Genomic DNA, 17,932 nt, shown 5'->3' on the forward strand with positions numbered 1-17,932 from the left:
AATATGAACCTAGTAATGAAGAGCAGAGAAGGCATCATGACAGAGCAGAACTTCAACACTTCAACTCAAAGTCCTGGCGCGCCCCCCTCAATACCGCCCCCTGGCGTCCGCTGGACGAAGGGGCAGCTAGCCGCAGGATGAGAGACGCCTTCCTATTGGGTGATTGCAAGGGGGGGTTTTCTCTGGAGGGCTGTGATTGGGTGTTGGTGCCTCATCCTAAGCCGCTCGCCTGGTGGCTGACTTGGGCTCCCGAAGGGGGGGGGGGGATGGGGGGAAGCGAGAGACGGAGATGGCAGCGGGCCGACGTGAGGGCGACCGTGTGGGGCGTGTGTGATAGCTGCCGGCGGAAGGGAGGCGAGCAAGGCTGCGGAGCTGGAGGAATCGAGAGCCGGCGCCAAGGCGAGGCGAGGCGGGGAAGGACAGGACGGGGACTGCGCCTGAGACCCATCGGAGGCGGACGGAGAGCGGCTGCTGAGCGGGCGATCCCGCCGCTAGCCCCCGGGCCCGAGTGGCGGCTCGGTGTTGGCGCAGTGAGGGAGGCAGAAGGAAGCGGAGCCGGCGGCTGCTTCAAACAAGGGATCCGATAAAGAAAAACATATCCCTCCACGGCCCGGCACCAGCGGCGGGGAGACTGCAAAAAATAAATAAAATTAGTAGTAATAATAATAACAACCATAAACCCAGTAGTTGCAACAACAACAACAACAGCAGCAGCAGCAGCGAAGGCCCGGATCCCCCCCGAACCGTCTTCCACAGGATGAACTCGGTCAGGGCAGCCAACAGGCGACCGAGGCGAGTATCGAGGCCGCGCCCCGTACAGGAGAGAAACAACGCCGCGGGTAAGAGGGCGAGTGCCGTGGGGTGGGAGGAGGCTGTGGATCATGAGTGAGGGGCCCTAGATCATTCCTTCTGCCGGCTGCCCCTGAGCAGCCGAGCGCCCCCAGGCTACAGACTGACTGGAGAGACCGAGGCTGCCCTCCTCCAGCTTAGGCCGCGCTTTGTTTGTGGTTTGGCACAATCCTATGGTGGTAGCATGTTCGACCCCCCTCACCGCCACCTTTCCACACACATTTCATATAAAATGGAGCCGGTGCCTTTTTCAGGGAGAACACAACATTTTAAAGTCTGTATTTAAAATGAACATTAACTATTTTAAATTTGTATTGTGCTGTTAAAATTGTGCGTGAAATCGCACTTCCCGTACGCTGTAGGGTTCACTTTGTCTTTCACTCTTTTCCACCGTCCCTCTTTCTCTTTAAATAGTCTCTCGGTGTCTGAATGTTTGCTGCGTAGTTGCCTGAAAGTGATCGTATCCTCATGTCGAATCTACGGGATCAATCAATCTAACCTGTGCCACTCAAATTGCATGTCTGTATTTGCAGTGGCTTTCTCTTTAATTTAATCGTGTGTTTTTGGTTTGCTCCAAAGTAACTGACTTGAAGTTTTTTTTGTAAAGTTATGCGTTTTGACAGGCCTTATTTGCAGACTAAAAAACAAGATTATGACATTTGGTTATTAAACCTTTTTACACGAGTTACTTTTTCATAGATATGTTTGCATTGACATAAAAGATTACTTTAATTTGCCTCCAAGCATAAGTATCAAAAATGCTCACAATTTTTGTACAGGGAATATGATAAGAGTAATATTTTGTTAGGTCTAGATATTAGTTTGTGTCATAATGTGGGAAGAATGCACGCACCTTAACTAGGGTTGTCCATTGAGTAACTGCTGTAATGGCTACTAAAGGCTGATCATATGGTGTTACTCATCAGATCTCAAAATGGTGTCAGATTAGAAGTTATAACATATATGCATAAAATTAATTATCCCAATTGATGTCACTTCATCTATGTGCAAAATGTTAAAATATGCAAATTGTTTAAACATTTTATCCAGCAGTCTTTGTTTTGATTTTTTTGTGCAGTTATTTTTGTCAAATTTAATATTTCAAGAGTATGAGCAGTATTACTGAATTTTAGTATGTACACATTTTGTGGTATTTTTGATATAACATATTTTTCAAATATAAGTAACATACTCTTCTGAATTTGTTTTTTTTGGCAAAATCCTACAGTTATTCAACATTTGTTGCTTTCCACACAAGCAAATAAAATGAAATAGATATTGAAATTGTTTTGGATTTGTGTTCCTCTGCTCTCAATACATATGGTAAATTTTGTAAAAGCAATGTAGCAAAAAATATTGTTTATATTAAAAAGTAATGAGTATGTGAGATGAACATGGTCAATATTCAAGATAAGATGGAAGGTTGCAAAGATGCAGAATGTCCCATATGGCTCAGGAGATTTAAATACTGAGCTGTACTCAAATCTCTGCAGCAAAGGTTATCCAGAGCCTGCTATATGTTGTTTGATCTCAACTGGGGATGAAAGAATGTTTGTATAATTGTTTTTCCTGTGGAAAATTGTGGAGTTCCTATTTGCTTCAAGAGATGGTGATGGCACTGTAGAACTCTTATAATAAGATTGCTTGTGAATGTGATAGTCTTTCTTGATGAGTAGCCTGCTGACACGTAGTGAAGACTGGTGTGCAATAATGAGTTTGTTGGAAGCACAATTAGAGGGAGAATATCTCAGCAAGATGGGGGGAAATAAAGAGTAAATTTGAGGGGTGGGGGGGAGATGAATGCAACACTTGAACATTTCTTGATGCCAGTGTTTTTTATTATAAAGGAGCATGGCAGATTCCATTACTGTACTTAATGTTATTAATAACTTGCTACACTTATTTTTGCTGGTGTCCTGTCATGGCACTTAATTGACAGATTGTTCCATTAATAACCTTGTAATATGGCACGTTCAAATTAAGCATCTAGCATAGGGTCTCAACCCGAAACATCACCCGTTCCTTCTCTCCAGAGATGCGACCTGTCTCGCTGAGTTACTCCAGCTTTTTGTGTCTACAGTTTAAACCAGCATCTACAGTTCCTTCTTACATAAGCATTTAGCATACACTGGAACATACTCAGATGATTGAAATTTATAAAGGCAACCATATCATTACATATTACTGATAACTTGGAGGCAACACTATATAAATTTATTAAAATGTACATCAAATTTTTTTTTTGAGGAAGTCTTGACCACAGTGCTCATAATGGAGCTTTTAGATGTATTTCAGTTTGCAGAAAGTCCTTGACAAGTTGCCTCTCAAAAAAGGTCAAGCCACAAAACCAATGGTAATGGAAACAAAACATAAGCATATGTGAAGGTAGACAAAAATGCTGGAGAAACTCAGCAGGTGAGGCAGCATCTATGGAGCGAAGGAAATACGCAATGTTTCGGGTCAACCCGAAAACGTTGCCTATTTCCTTTGCTCCATAGATGCTGCCTCGCCCGCTGAGTTTCTCCAGTATTTTTGTCTACCTTCAATTTTCCAGCATCTGCAGTTCCTTCTTAAGCATATGTGAAGGGATGGCCAGCAGGCAGGAAACGGCATGGTGGGATGAAGGGTTCATTTTTAGGTTGGCAACCTGTGTCTAGTGGACGCCACAGATCATTGCTGGGATAGCAACTGCTAATATATATATGAATGACTTGGAGAAAACAAACAAATGTACAGTAGACAAATTTGTGGGTGACACAAAAAGTATAGGTGGAAAGGCAAGTTGTGAGTAGGATACGATTTAAAGAGATATTGATAGGTTAGGTGAGTGGGCATAAAATTGCCAAAATAAGTTGATGTAATTATTAAGTATCATTTGGAAGAAAGAACAATGTTAATTCTAACAATCTTGGGTATTGCTGTAATTGACTGATTTCTTTCCAGTTTATGATGTCTGTCCCCCCCCCCCCCCCCCCCCCCCCCCCCCCCCCCCCCCCCCCCCCCCCCCCCCCCCCCCCCCCCCCCCCCCCCCCCCCACGGCTGGCTTCTCGGCCTTTGGCAGCCCCTGCTTTAGCTATTCTCAGGGACCTGGACCCCAACTGTCCCCAATTTTCAGAACCGAGAGAGGACCACAATGTGAGATTTTCATTTTAGTGGGAGGAATAGAAAACCATATTTTTAAAACTCGGAGCAGCTATTAATTGTTGTTTGGGTGTTGTATAGGAATCATCAGTTTAGTATGTAATTGGAATAGTGAACGACAATATTGTCTTAATTGCAAAGGGATTGGAGTACCACACAAAGTTTTGTTACAGTTGTAAAGGACTTGGTGTAGACCATATGTGGAACATTGAGTAGAATGTTGGTGTCCTTACCTCAGAAAAAACCTACTGGCCTTGAAAGCAATTCAACAGATGTTTACTAGATTAATTACTGGGATGGAAGAGCCATCCTTTGAGGAGAGGGTGACTGGAATAGATCAATATTCTCAGCAGATCATATTTCTAGATTGAGCAAATCAGTGATGATCTTTTTAAAGTGGATATGAATCTGAATAGTCTTGGCAGAGTGGGTCTTATCATTTTTCTTCTTGCTACAGAATCTGGGCATAGGGTCAGTGAAAAGGATCAAAAAATTAGAACTGAGGTTTGGAGAATTTTTTTCCACTGGATAATTTTTTGATTATCTTTAATTTCTTACCTGAGAGGGTTGGAGATGATCAGTTCTTAAGAGTATTCTGGAGTAAGATGAATAGAATTTTGCAATCTATTAACGTTGAAGAATATGGGATTGGGCAGAAAAATGAAGATGATCTGAAGACCAGCCACAGTGTTTTCACATTCTACCTTTAGCAAACATGTACAATCAACAATAGGAATAGACCAATAGACTTGGAGGCCTGTTCTGCCATTCATCTAGATCACAGCTGATCTTTTGCCTTGGCACCATTTTCCAGCGATATCGCTTTCCCTCTTGATTTCCCAAATACCCAGAAATCTATTGTCTCTTTGACAGAACATAATGATTAAGTCTAAGAAAGAACTGCAGATGCTGGAAAAATCGAAGGTAGACAAAAATGCTGGAGAAATTCAGCGGGTGAGGCAGCATCTATGGAGTGAAGGAATAGGTGACATTTCGGGTCGAGACCCTTCTTCAGACTGATGTGGGGGTGGGGGGGCGGGAAGAAGAAAGGATGAGGCTGAGACAGTGGGCTGTGGGAGAGCTGGGAAGGAGGGAGAAAGCAAGGACTACCTGAAATTGGAGAAGTCAATGTTCATACCGTGGGGGTGTAAACTACCCAAGCGAAATATTAGGTGCTGCTCCTCCAATTTGCAGTGGTAGTCACTCTGGCCATGGAGGAGGCCCGGGACAGAAAAGTCAGATACGGAATGGGAGGGGGAGTTGAAGTGCTGAGCCACCGGGAGATCGGACTGGTTAATCCGAACTGTGCGGAGGTGTTGGGCGAAGCGATCGCCAAGCCTGCTCTTGGTCTCACCGATGTAGAGCAATTGACACCTTGAGCAGCGGATGCAATAGATGAGGTTGGAGGAGGTGCAGGTGAACCTCTGCCTCACCTGGAAAGACTACTTGGGTCCGTGGATGGAGTCGAGGGGGGAGATAAAGCGACAAGTGTTTTTGAGGGTGTTCAATCCTTGTTCCAGGCGCACCGTGGCCCTATCCCCAAACTCTACCTCTGCTACATTGATGACCGCATTGGTGCTAACCTCCTGCACCCACGCAGAACTCACTGATTTCATCTATTTCACCACTAACTTCCATCCGGTACTCAAATTCACCTGGACCATTTCCGACATCTCCTTACCGTTTCTTGACCTCACTGTCTCCATCGCAGGTAAGACTACTGATCGACGTCTACTACAAACCCACTGACTCCCATGGCTATCTGGCCTACACTTCTTCCCATCCTGCTAGCTGTAAGGACTCTATCCCCTACTCCCAATTCCTCCGTCTGTGCCGCATCTGCACCCAGGATGAGGTGTTCCAAACCAGAGTATCGGAGATGTCCTCATTCTTTAGTGAACGGGGGTTCACCTCTTCGACAATAGATGGGGCTCCCACCAGGATCTCTTCTATATCCCGTAGCTCCTTTCTCCCCATCTCCACCACTCTTAACTAGGACAGAGTCCCCCTTGTCCTCACCTTCCACCTTACCAGCCGTCACATGCAACAGATAATCCTCCGACATTTTCGCCACCTCCAACGGGGTCCCACCACTGGCCACATCTTCCCATCTCCTCCCCTTTCGGCTTTCTGAAGAGGCCGCTCCCTCCTTAACTCTCTGGTCAATTCGTCCCTTCCCACCCAAACCACCCCCTCCTCTGGTACTTTCCCTTGCAACCGCAGGAAATGCTACACTTGTCGCTTTGCCTCCGCTCTCGACTCCATCCAAGAACCCAAGCAGTCTTTCCAGGTGAGGCAGAGGTTCACCTGCACCTCCTCCATCCTCATCTATTGCATCCGCTGCTCTAGGTGTCAACTGCTCTACATCGGTGAGACCAAGCGCAGGCTTGGCGATCGCTTCGCCCAACACCTCCGCACAGTTCGCATTAATCAACCCAATCTCCTGGTGGCTCAGCACTTCAACTCCCCCTCCCATTCTGAATTCGACCCTTCTGTCCTGGGCCTCCTCCATGGCCAGAGTGAGTCCCACCGTAAAATGAAGGAGCAGCACCTCATATTTTGCTTGGGTAATTTACACCCCTGCGGTATGAACATTGACTTTTCCAATTTCAGGTACTCCTGGCTTTCTCCCTCATTCCCAGCTCTCCCACAGCCCACTGTCTTAGCCTCTTCCTTTCTTCTTCCCGCCCCCCCCCCAACATCAGTCTGAAGAAGGGTCTCAACGTGAAACGTTACCTATTCCTTCGCTTCATAGATGCTGCCTCACCCGCTGAGTTTTTCCAGCATTTTTGCTACCTTCTAATGATTAAGTCTTGTTCTTGTACCAGGGAGGACGATCAGAATAGGAGAGAGTTGGTGATTTGCTGGGGACCAGGCCCAAGGGAAGCTCTGGCTGATCGGATCAACATTTACAGAGGTTGCAACCAGCAAGACTAAGTAAAAACATGCTAAGTGTGCTGATTTAGTTATATGGGGGTAAATAAATGTCTGTTTATGGGTGAAAAGGAAGAGGTTAGAGATGTCTGTGTTAACCAAAGGATGGCATTTTGTGAGATTCGCCTTGAAAATGAATAAACATATTTCAATGCAGGGAGATATTTAACAATGACAAAAGGTAAGCATATTCAATGGAGGAACATACTTAACCATTGAAGTCACCAAGAATGAAGAGTTTTTGTGTTGAGATGGAGAGGAAAGTAGAAAGATTCTGTGAAATGCTTTTGGGGCTGGTTATAATTATTTTAACTGGCAAGAAATGTGGAGCAATGCAAATATTTTTAGAGACTAAACAAGACACCAGCATCCAAGTCTGAGGGAGTGGCATGGCATGAAGTTGAATTGTATTCTACATTATTTTCATGAAGACAGTTGTGAAAATGGAGTAGATTCAGAAGGCTTTGGGGGAGAGAGGTGAGAACAAGACATATTGGCTGAAATGCATTAATGCACATGGAGATGATTAACAGTTATTTGATTTCCTTGCAGTAAATTCCAGTCTTCCTAAAAAATGAAAATGTCTGCTGGCAATGAGAAGGAGGAAAAGGCAGCTGAATGTGTGTTGCTGATTTTGTGAAATTTAGGTTTATTATTGTCACATGTACTGAGGTACAGTGAAAAGCTTTATTTTGCATGCTATCCAAACAGATCAGATATATCATACATAATTACAATCAAATCAAACTTGGATATAATACATAGAGCAGAGGGAATATATAAACTGCAGAATATAGTTCTTGGCATTGTAGGAAATTGTACCGCTACAGTCCAATGTCCTCAATGGTGTAGACGTGAATCAGACAGTACCCTGGTTTATGGAAGGACCTTTCAAAAGCCTGATAACAGGGGAAGAAGCTGTTCATGATTCTGGTAGTGTGCACTTTCAAGTTTCTGCCAGGTGGGAGCAGGGAGAAGGAATGACCGGGGTGGGACAAGTCTTTAATTATGTTGGCTGCTTTTCTGAGGCAGCATGTAGTGTAGATGGGGTCAGTGGTGGGAGACTGGTCTGTGGTGGACTGGGCTACACCGACAACTTTCTGCAATTTCTTGCAGTCTTGGGTAGACTGCAAGATAGTTCCAAACCAAGTTGTGATGCAACCCGCCAATATGCTTTCTCTGGTGCATCTGTCAAAGTTTGTAAGAGTCATTAGAGATGCGCCAAATTTCCTCAGGAAGTAGAGGTATTAGTGTGTTGCCTTGGCTGATGCATCAATGTGGTTGGTCCATGACAGATCATTGGGAATATTAATGCCACGAAACTTGAAGTTCTAAACCTCTTCCACTTCTGCACTATTGATACTGATTGTGCCATGTATTTCAGCATGCCCTTTACAATAGTTGCAGCAGAAGAGACTGAAGTGCACTGGCATTTAGTGTCCTATCAAGTCTGGTAATTGAAAATTCAATTGCATGCGTGTTACGGTCAAGCATGTACATTGAAGGTTTTGGAAAAGGTGGCAAATTTGGGAGAAATATCAGGAATAAGTTTAAGATTTGGTTACCAGAAGGTACAGATTAGATGCAAGTGGAAGCAGACTAAAGTGACAAGGGGAATTATTTAGACATTAAAAATTTACTGATTTAGAGTGGTGAAAAACGCTTCAGTTAGTGAATTTCAAAAAAGTATGAGATTAATACTTGATAGAGAAAAATGGCAAAATACACTGAAAAGAGTAGGACTAATTGCACAATCCCATAAGAGCAGCACAAGTACCTACACTGCCTGCCTCTAAGGCCAAACTCCAAGTAATATAGAATGAACCTTATGGATGGTACAGTGGCGCAGCTGGTAGGGCTGCTGCCTCATAGCCAGAGATCCGGGCTTGATCCCGACCTCCGGTGCTGTCTGTGTGGAGTTTGCATGTTCTCTTTTTGACTGCGTGATTTTCTTCTTGGTTGCTCCAATTTCTTGGCACATTCCAAAAATGTGTGAGTTTGTAGGTTAATTGGGTTCAATAAATTGCACCAAGTGTGTAGGGAATGGATAAGAAACATAGAAATTGGGATAACATAGAAATTATGTGAATGGGTGATTGTAGTTGGTGAGGACTCATTGATCCTGTTTCTATGCTGTTTCTCTAAAACTAAAACGATAATAGTGAATTCAACATATTTGGATTATAATCAAATACCGTAATAATACTGTAAGAGTATATCAATATTGATGAAGCCTTTCAAACCTTTTGAGGTTCATTTAGACAACAGTACTAAATTCTGTATTGTGCATGGTCTGCAAGGTTCTACAAATTGGAATATGTAGTTATGGCCATTGAAGGGAAACTCTGGAAAAAGGTACCAGTGAAAAACAACTCAATCAAATGATTGAATATAAATAATTAAATACCATACTACACGGTGGATACCTTTCAACATGTTTTAATGTCTTTTGTATTACCTTTTACATCGTTCATAGAGGTGTTTCCCTCTTAACGTGAAGAATGAAGAACAATCGTATTGCAGATGCTTTGATAGGTGGGACTGAGCATCAGAAAGCTGATCTCGTGAGGTTTGGGAAAGACAGGAGGTCTGTAAAAATAGCAGCCAAGAAGGAATTAAAATTACTTGCACAAACTGATATTTTAAGTATAAATACATAAAACTGGTTCCCAGATAAGTCGTATGAAAAATATTGCTTGTGTGAAGGTAACTACTAGTTTTCTTTTGTATTGGACAAGCTCTCTTTATAATATTTCCTGTTTTCTCTTCAATCACTTCTAAATTATTTCTTTGGGTACTTGTTCACAGATTCTTCCTATTTGCATAAATTTCATCAGTCCCAATACCAATTGGAAATTTGCCTTATTACCGTCCTTTGTAAGAACAATTCAAAATCTTAAGATGAGAAGATAAAGATTTGTAAAATAAATTGAAACCTAATAGGATTTTGATTGTTAGTGGAATGGATGTGAACAGAATGGACTTTAAAAAATGAGTTGGATGAGGAAAGTTAAGTTAGAAGATAGAATATTCAGGAATGTAGTTGGTGAGGTACTACAGGTGCACAACCTTTTATCCGAAAGCCTTGGGACCAGACACTTTTCGTAATTCAGAATTTTTCGGCTTTCGGAATGGAAGATTTTTAGCGTAGATTTTAACGGCCGGCTCAGTGGTAGAGTGCTCGGCTCATATCAGCAAGGTCGCGAGTTTGCGCCTCGATCCCGGCAGTTACTCGATCGCGAGTTTGAGTCTTCAATGTACTTTTTTCTTGCAGAATAGGAGAGAATAGGAAGGGTTAGGCTGGGATCATTCTCTGTGAGATGATCTTAGTGCGGGAGACAAGTGTAGGAGAGGTGTACTGACTGTGTGGGCAGAACTTTGGAAGTGATTGCCCACCATTCTCAAAAGCCGCTGTGTCTCCCTGTCCCTCCAACTCCAGAGGAAGCCGCTCCCCGATGGGCCACTACGGCGACAAGTGGCAGTTCGCCCACAGCCCGAGCTGCGCCCCCTCATCCGCAACCCGGGTTCCTCTGGAGTTGGAGCGGGGCTGGGCTAGAGTTGTTGCTGGCTGTGAGTCTCTGGGATCTCCGTGCTTGCAGTGGGCCTGGGGGTCGGTGTCCCGATGAGGGGGCGCAGCTCGGGCTGTGGGCGAACTGCCACTTGTCGCTGTAGCAGCGCATCGGGGAGCGGCTTCTGGTGGTCCTGACGTCTCTCAGCTCCTGTCCAGGGGGATGGCCGGAGACGTCAGGATCAACAGGAACCCGCTCCCCGATGCGCCGCTACAGCGACAAGTGGCAGTTCGCCCACAGCCCGAGCTGCGCCCCCTCATCCGCAACCCGGGTTCCTCTAGAGTTGGAGCGGGGCTGGGCTAGAGTTGCTGCTGGCTGTGGGTCTATGGGATCTCCGTACTTGCAGTCGGTGTCCCGTTGGTCCTGACGTCTCCGGTCACCCCTCTGGACTGGAGCTGAGACTGGGAACTGTACCGCCCTTGCCCCCTCCCTCTGCAACTGCAAACAACCCCACAGTTCCCAGTCTCAGCTCCTGTACAGGGGGGTGGCCGGAGACGTCACAGCCCGAGCTGCGCCCCCTCATCCGCAACCTCAAGACCAAGACGCACCTTGCACACCATCAGCTTCTGTCCCTACGGGGAGCGTGTTCCTCTGGAATTGGAACGGGGCTGGGCTGCTGCTGGCTGTGGGTCTCTGGGATCTCCGTGCTTGCAGTGGGCCTGGGGGTCGGTGTCCCGTTGGTCCTGACGTCTCCGGTGATTGGCACTAGCTCCGACGTGAAGACAGTGCAAACCCCCCGCGCCGGTGCAATGAGCGGGGAGCTGGAGAGGGGAGGGAAGGGGTCACACACATGGCCGGGAAGCAGAGGGGTATAGGTGGGGTGAAACTTAAGGGAGCGACAATTTGCTGCTGCCTGCCCGCTGAGTTAAAAAGTTCTCATGCAAGACTCACGCTACACTGTGTATCGTGAGTCTACCGTGGGAACTTTTTTTAACCCAGCGGGCAGGCAGCAGCAGATTGTCAATTATTAACCCTCCTGCGCAATATACCCTCACCTTCTCTTTTATGAATGGGGATTTAGTTCCCCTTTCTCCGAGGACCGACCGGAGGTTCCGCTGTCACCTCTGCGGGCCGCCCTCGGTGAACGTTTTCAAGGACCTTTCTTCAAGGACCGAAAAAATGTCGCTATTCGGAGGTTTTCGTTATTTGGATCGTCGGATAAAAGGTTGTGCACCTGTATCAAAAATATATTTTTTGTAGGATTTGGATTTGTGTAACTTATGTACACCAATTAACTGTGATATGTTGAAGCATTATTGCACACGGGTTGCATAAGACATGTTGAAACAAACATTTTCCTTGGATATTCAGATGTGGAATGTTCCTGTTAAAGGTATTAGAAGGATAGAAGAGGTGCAATTTGTGAAGCCAGAGGAAGGAATATAAGGGAAAGGGAAAAATGGGTATGAATTCGCCTGCCGTGACCAGCCAGGACTTCAGCTTCGGCGACGGCACAGCGCTGAGGCACCATCGTGGAGTGGGCGTTGCCTTACCCGGTTCGCCGTGCGTTGGGCTACGGAGTGCTGAGACTGCCGACTCCACCATCGCGGAGCTGCGGTCTGTAGAGCTTCCAGCCGTGGGAGGCGCTGAGCTTTAAACACCGCGGAGCCTGGGATCTCACGTCGAGGTCGCCAGTGTCGGAGCTCAGACCAGCGAGGCCCAGGGACTTCGGGAGCTGCGGTCTCCGGGGAGGAAGCGGCCACTCCAGGCATTCTAAGCCGCTGAGAGCGTTCACCCGACGCCAGAGCTTCATCATCCGGCGAGGACCTGAAATATGGGTGAACAGAGGACGGGATTGGACTTTTGATGCCTTCCTCCACAGTGGGAATCATTGTGGGGGGATGTTTTTATGTTTACTGATAAATTCTTTGATGTTGTGTCTTATCTTTGTTTGTGTGCTGCAATGGCAAGTCAAATTTCACTACACCAATTGGTGTATGTGATAATAAATGTCCTTTGTACCTTTGAATTCAGTCTTGGTTCACTCAACTCTGCCCACCAAAACTACCCCGTCCCCAAGTATATTCCTTTGCAGCCACAAGAGTTGTCACACCTGTTCATATACCTTCTCCCTTGCATCTGTTCAGGGACCTTAGCAATCCTTCCAGGTGACACAGGTTGAAGTGCACCTCCTCTACCTACATCTATTGCATTCGTGGATTTGATATGGCATCCTGTACATTGGTGACGCTGTATAGACTCGGCAATTGTTTTGCCAAGCAGTTGTGCTTGGTCCGCCAAGGCCTGCTGGATCTCGTAGTTGCGAACCATTTTAACTCCTCTTCTCATTCACATTTTGTCCTGGGTCACCTCCATTGAAAAAGCAAGGCCATACACAAAATGGAGGACAACACCTCATATTCCACTTAGGTGGCCTACAACCTAATGGTATGAACTTTGAATTCTCTAATCCCCCCCACCCTTCTATGTGCTCCACGTGGATTCACACCCATTTCTTCCCTTCCAACTATATAAATTTCTGGCCTTCGTCCAATCATTTGCCTATCAACCCCCCCAGCCAAACCTACATCCACTTATCACTCTCCAGGCTTTGTCCTGCCCCCCCCCCCCTCTTCCAGCTTTCTGCCCCTCTCTGTCGCAAACGGTCTGAATAAGGATCCTGACCCGAAACATCACCTGTCCATATTCTCCAGAGATGCTGCCTGACCCACTGTGTTACTTTTTTTTAAGATATAACTTTATATCTGTTATGATGTAAGTGGACGATTAAAAACAGTCTTGTTTGGTGTTCCTCACACGAGTGATGAAATACTTCTCAAATTGACAAGATTACTTTAATACTATGAGGTTGCTGTGTGGCATTAATGTGGTATGTATATGTTTTACAAAAACCCTCAGACCAATTACTGTAAGTGGCATAAGAATGTGCCATTTAACTTTGGGGGAAAACTGTTGAAGCTTAGCTTTGACGTTACTTGTAAGATGGAAAAGAGCCTTGGAAGACTTTTTACAAAATGCACACTATATTATGAAATAGGCATGAGTGAAGCAGGTTCAGTGCAAAAATATCTGAAGTTAAAGGATCCATATACAAAAACCTATTGCAGATAAGATTGTTTGGTTGCAAAAAGCAGAAAATATGCAGGAATGACAATATTGGATTTTTAAACACTTGTTTTTCTTTTAGTTCTATAAGAACTATAAATTAATTGCCACGGATGGCTGTAGAGGCCAAATCAATAGATATTTTTAGGGCAGAGATTGCCAGATTCTTGATTAGTAAGAGTGTCAGGAGTTGTGGGGACAAGGCAGGAGAATGGGGTTGAGAGGGAAAGATAGATCAGCCATAATTAAATAGTAGAGTAAACGTGATGGACGGAATGGCCTAATTCTGCTCCTCGAACTTGTGAACTTAGATATTTATTATTAACCACATTACAGAAAGGATATGGTGGCATTGGAAAGGATGTGGAGAAAATTGACATGGATTAAACCAGAAATGTAAGGAAATACCTATCAGCAAAAGGCAAACCATTTCTCTTTTTCTCGATTAAAGAAGACTGAAGGGTGACCTGCTGAAGGCCCTTAAAATTGTGTTAGGTTTTAATAAAATAATTGAAAAGAGTGTTTTTCCACAAGTGGAGAAAAACAGAATTAGAACTTATCAAGCGAATGGTACAGATGTAATTAAGGGGAGTCTGGGCACAAATATAAGGAGAAAGAGAATGGTAAATTATGATGCTAGATTAAGAGGAGAGATTAGGAGTGACATCGAAACAGCTTATTGTCAGAGTTTATTATTGTTTGCCTGTGGGAAATTGACTTTTGAAGTTTTCCTATAAAATCCTAAAACAAGACACTGAGACACAAATCCACAGATTCATTGTCTATGTCTGGGAAGAGGAGAATATTCCACTGAAAATCAGAAGATGCAGTCATGGCCATCTTCAAGAAAGATAATTGCTAACAATATGTGTTCCTGTTGTCTGCCGCAGTAAATATTACGTGGGTTCTCTTCAAACTCCTTCCCAGTCCTTCTTACTGCATTGTTGCATCCAACCTAACGAACCTCCTGCTCGAGTGGAGCTGAACATCAAAGATAAAGGGAATCTCAGCCTCTGGGACACACCAGAACTAAGTCAGACTCCTGACTCTGATCTCTGTAAATTCAATGGGGAGGAAGATTCAGGACACAAGTTTCATGTATGTGGCGATACAACATTTGACAAAGTAATACTATCACTCTTGAAAAATATCAGGTGGTCATTGGAAAAGGTTAAAAGTGTTCAATTCCTCCTTGAAGAAATGCTTGTTGACTTCTGGGATTGCTTCGCTTATGACTGGTTAAAATGGAGCAGATCCTTCAGTATGGTATTGAGAACTTGTGTCCTGACCCACTGAGTTATTCCAGCATTTTGTGTCTATCTTCGGTTTAAACCCGCATCTGCAGTTCCTTCCTACACATTTTGCCTGTTCTACTGCAAAATCTCCTCAAGGTATTTCTACTTCAAAGAAGTTCTCCTTGTTTCTCTGAGTGTTCTGCAACATCCTTTCTCACTGTGCCCCCTCTGTGCATTTGTTCTATATCTCTCTATGTTATATCTTGCGTCTATCTTACGTTTCCCTTTCCTCTGACTCAATCTAAAGAAAGGTCTCGACCCGAAACGTCACTCTATCCCTTTTCTCTAGATATGTTGCCTGACTCGCTGAGTTACTCCTGCTTTTTGTGTCTATATTGAGAACTTAAGGTTATGAATTGGGAGTAAATTGAGACCCCACATAGTGGCAGAAGGGATGAGCCTCCTCACAAATAGCCTGTCCCTTTCTAGGAATGAGTGTGCAGCTCCAGCATTTACCTTATTTGCTACTTCAGTAACCACTAAACTAGTGGAAGCAAATCATCCTCAATGCTGAAAGACAACCATATAAAAATTTTTTTTTTAATGATATTCAAAAGTATCTATTTGTGTCTCGTGCTTGGATATGAGAGGGAATTGAACTTGGTGAAAGCTGCGTAATTGTGTTTTTATGGTAATATCCCTGTAGATCTAATAACATGCAGAACTTGAACAGATAATTATGTCATCTGAGATTCTTGCCTTCTATTTTCTTGAATCAGATTAACTAAATGATGATGGTTGGGAAGTGAAGATGGAGATATTATGGCCCTGATGGGATGTCAGTCAGTGCAACACACCAATTTTGGTTATCCATTTTGGATACTTGCACAAATAAGAATTCGGTTAGTGTTTCTTCCCCATATATTTTTTAACCAGGATGAATGGAGAGATGAAATCTGGTCCTGCAAGATATTCATGCAGGTTATGTTGTCTAAACTTATCAGTTGCTTTTAAGTTTGATATTTTCTTGAAATGATAGTGATGATGTTGCCAAATGTTCATAGCATTGTACACAATACAACAGTCCATACCAAAAATCCATTGTGTTGGTATGGTCGGGCTGACAGTGGAAACACCATGGGTAGAATTTTGAAATAGCAGAAGATGCGCGTCTATTACAGAAGTTCCATAAAAGCTTATTGTGTTTAATGTGGAGAAGGGGCACGTAAAAAAATGTTTTGGGATAATTGTCAAAAGTGTTTGCCATGAGAGATTTTTAATTTTGTCACATAAAACTGAAAAGCAGGTAGCCTGAGCAATGGTGATATACTTCTCAAATGTATTATGGTGGTTTCCAGGGCAATGTTTCAGAATTGACAAGACAAAAGGCTACGTGATTCTGTAACTTATGTAACAATCCAATTAGGCAATAATTTGACAATAGAGCAATGAGCAAATGATGAATATGGTGTGATTGAATTAGGATTGAGAAAAAAAGTGAGCTATAAATTAAGGAAAAAATCTAAAGGAGTGAAAATTTAATTGATTCCGATTTACTGGACTAAATTGTTATGGAAAGCCTATTGTTAGAAGTATTCAATAACATGGATTGGTACAAAATGAAATCAGTACATTAAAAAAAGTAAAGGCTTTTCTTTTGCAATCTAACAACAGTGGTCACAGTAAAAGAAAAAGATTGCACATGTAAAAGGATAAATGTAATTTCTGACAGGAAGAACTATAAAAAGCTGTTCTGGAAGGGAAAGGCACTATTAAGCAGTCAAGAGAGTGTCAAGAGTGTTTAATTGTCATATGCACCGAACAATGATATTCTTATTTACTGCAGCTTTACACACGCATTAAATGTAACAACAAAGCAAATAAATATGCAATAAATTATCAGTTAGACTCGGGAAAACCAGACCATGATAGTGTATGTCAAAGTATGCAGTGCAACCGTAATAGTACAAAGCCCATAGTAGTTTGGCTCTCATGTAGAGTTGTGCAGAATGTTCAAGTGATTAGTTGATGGGAAGAAGCTGTTCTTGAATCTGGACATAATGGTTCTCGGGCTCCTTTACCACCTTCCCAATAGTATCAGCAAGATGAGAGTGTGGCCAAGGTGCTGTGAATCTTTGATGATATAAGCTGCTTTCTTGAAGCTGTGCTCCATGTAGATCACTTAGATGGTGGGGAAGTCAGTAACTGTGGTGGAGATGGCAATGTTCACATTCTGCAGCCTCCATTCTTGGGCATTGGAATTATTCAAACCCAGCTGTGATGCAACCAGTCAATATGATTGGAGTATTCAACAACATGCCAATTTTTTTTGGTGGTGGTGAACTTTCCTTGCGATTGCATCAATGTGCAAGGCCCAGGCCAGATTATCAGAGATATGGATGCCCAGGAGCTTGAAGCTGTTGAATCTCCACTGCCATCCCACTGATGACAATGGGTGCATGCCCTTCCGCTTTTTCTTTTGGAAGTAAACAATCAGCACCTTGGTCTTACTAACAATTAGAGCAAGGTGTATATTCTGGCACCACTTAATCAGGATATTGATCTCTTTCGTTTACTATGACTTACCATTATCCTTTGTTTGCTCACCAAATTTGGTATTGTCGGTGAATTTAAAGCATTGGAGCTGTGTCTGGCTACACAGTCCTGGGTATATAGAGAGAGTGGAGCAGGGAATTGAGAATACAGCCTTGAGATTCCCTTGTGCATATGGTCAATGAGGAGGAGGTGTTGTTGCATATTAGTACTGATTGAGGTCTGCCATTAATAATAATAATAATAATAATAATGTTTATTTATATAGCACTTTTCAACAAAACAAAACCAAAGTGCTTTACAGAGATTGATTAAAATTAATTGAACAGATCAATGCAATAAATCCATACAAATCAAAAAAAGAGAAAAAGAAAAAAGACACAGAAACAGTACACTATAGAAATCAACATGAAACGTCCCCCCACAGCAGAATTCACTGTGAGGGAAGGCACTAAAAATACCCAGTTCTCCCCCTCATAGTCCACCCGAGGTCGGGGCCTATATCTGGCCTCCTCAGCCAACCCGGTGTTTTCAGGCCCTCTTGCCGCGAAGCTGGATCATCGGCGTCTGGTGAACATCCTTCAG

General features: G+C 43.7%; 1 protein-coding gene across 1 annotated transcript in view; it reads left to right on the forward strand.

The window, feature by feature from the left end:
- Window positions 1–262: 262 nt before the first annotated feature.
- The window catches only part of LOC129699631 (F-box only protein 11), a 95,226-nt gene continuing 77,556 nt past the window's right edge, over window positions 263–17,932 (forward strand). Inside the window, exon 1 of the mRNA XM_055639602.1 lies at window positions 263–839. Within this exon, the coding sequence (XP_055495577.1) occupies window positions 758–839 (82 nt within the window). The 5' untranslated portion in view covers window positions 263–757. The remainder of the gene's footprint in view (window positions 840–17,932) is intronic.

Source organism: Leucoraja erinacea, chromosome 8, assembly GCF_028641065.1.
Source record: "Leucoraja erinacea ecotype New England chromosome 8, Leri_hhj_1, whole genome shotgun sequence".
NCBI lineage: Eukaryota > Metazoa > Chordata > Chondrichthyes > Rajiformes > Rajidae > Leucoraja > Leucoraja erinaceus.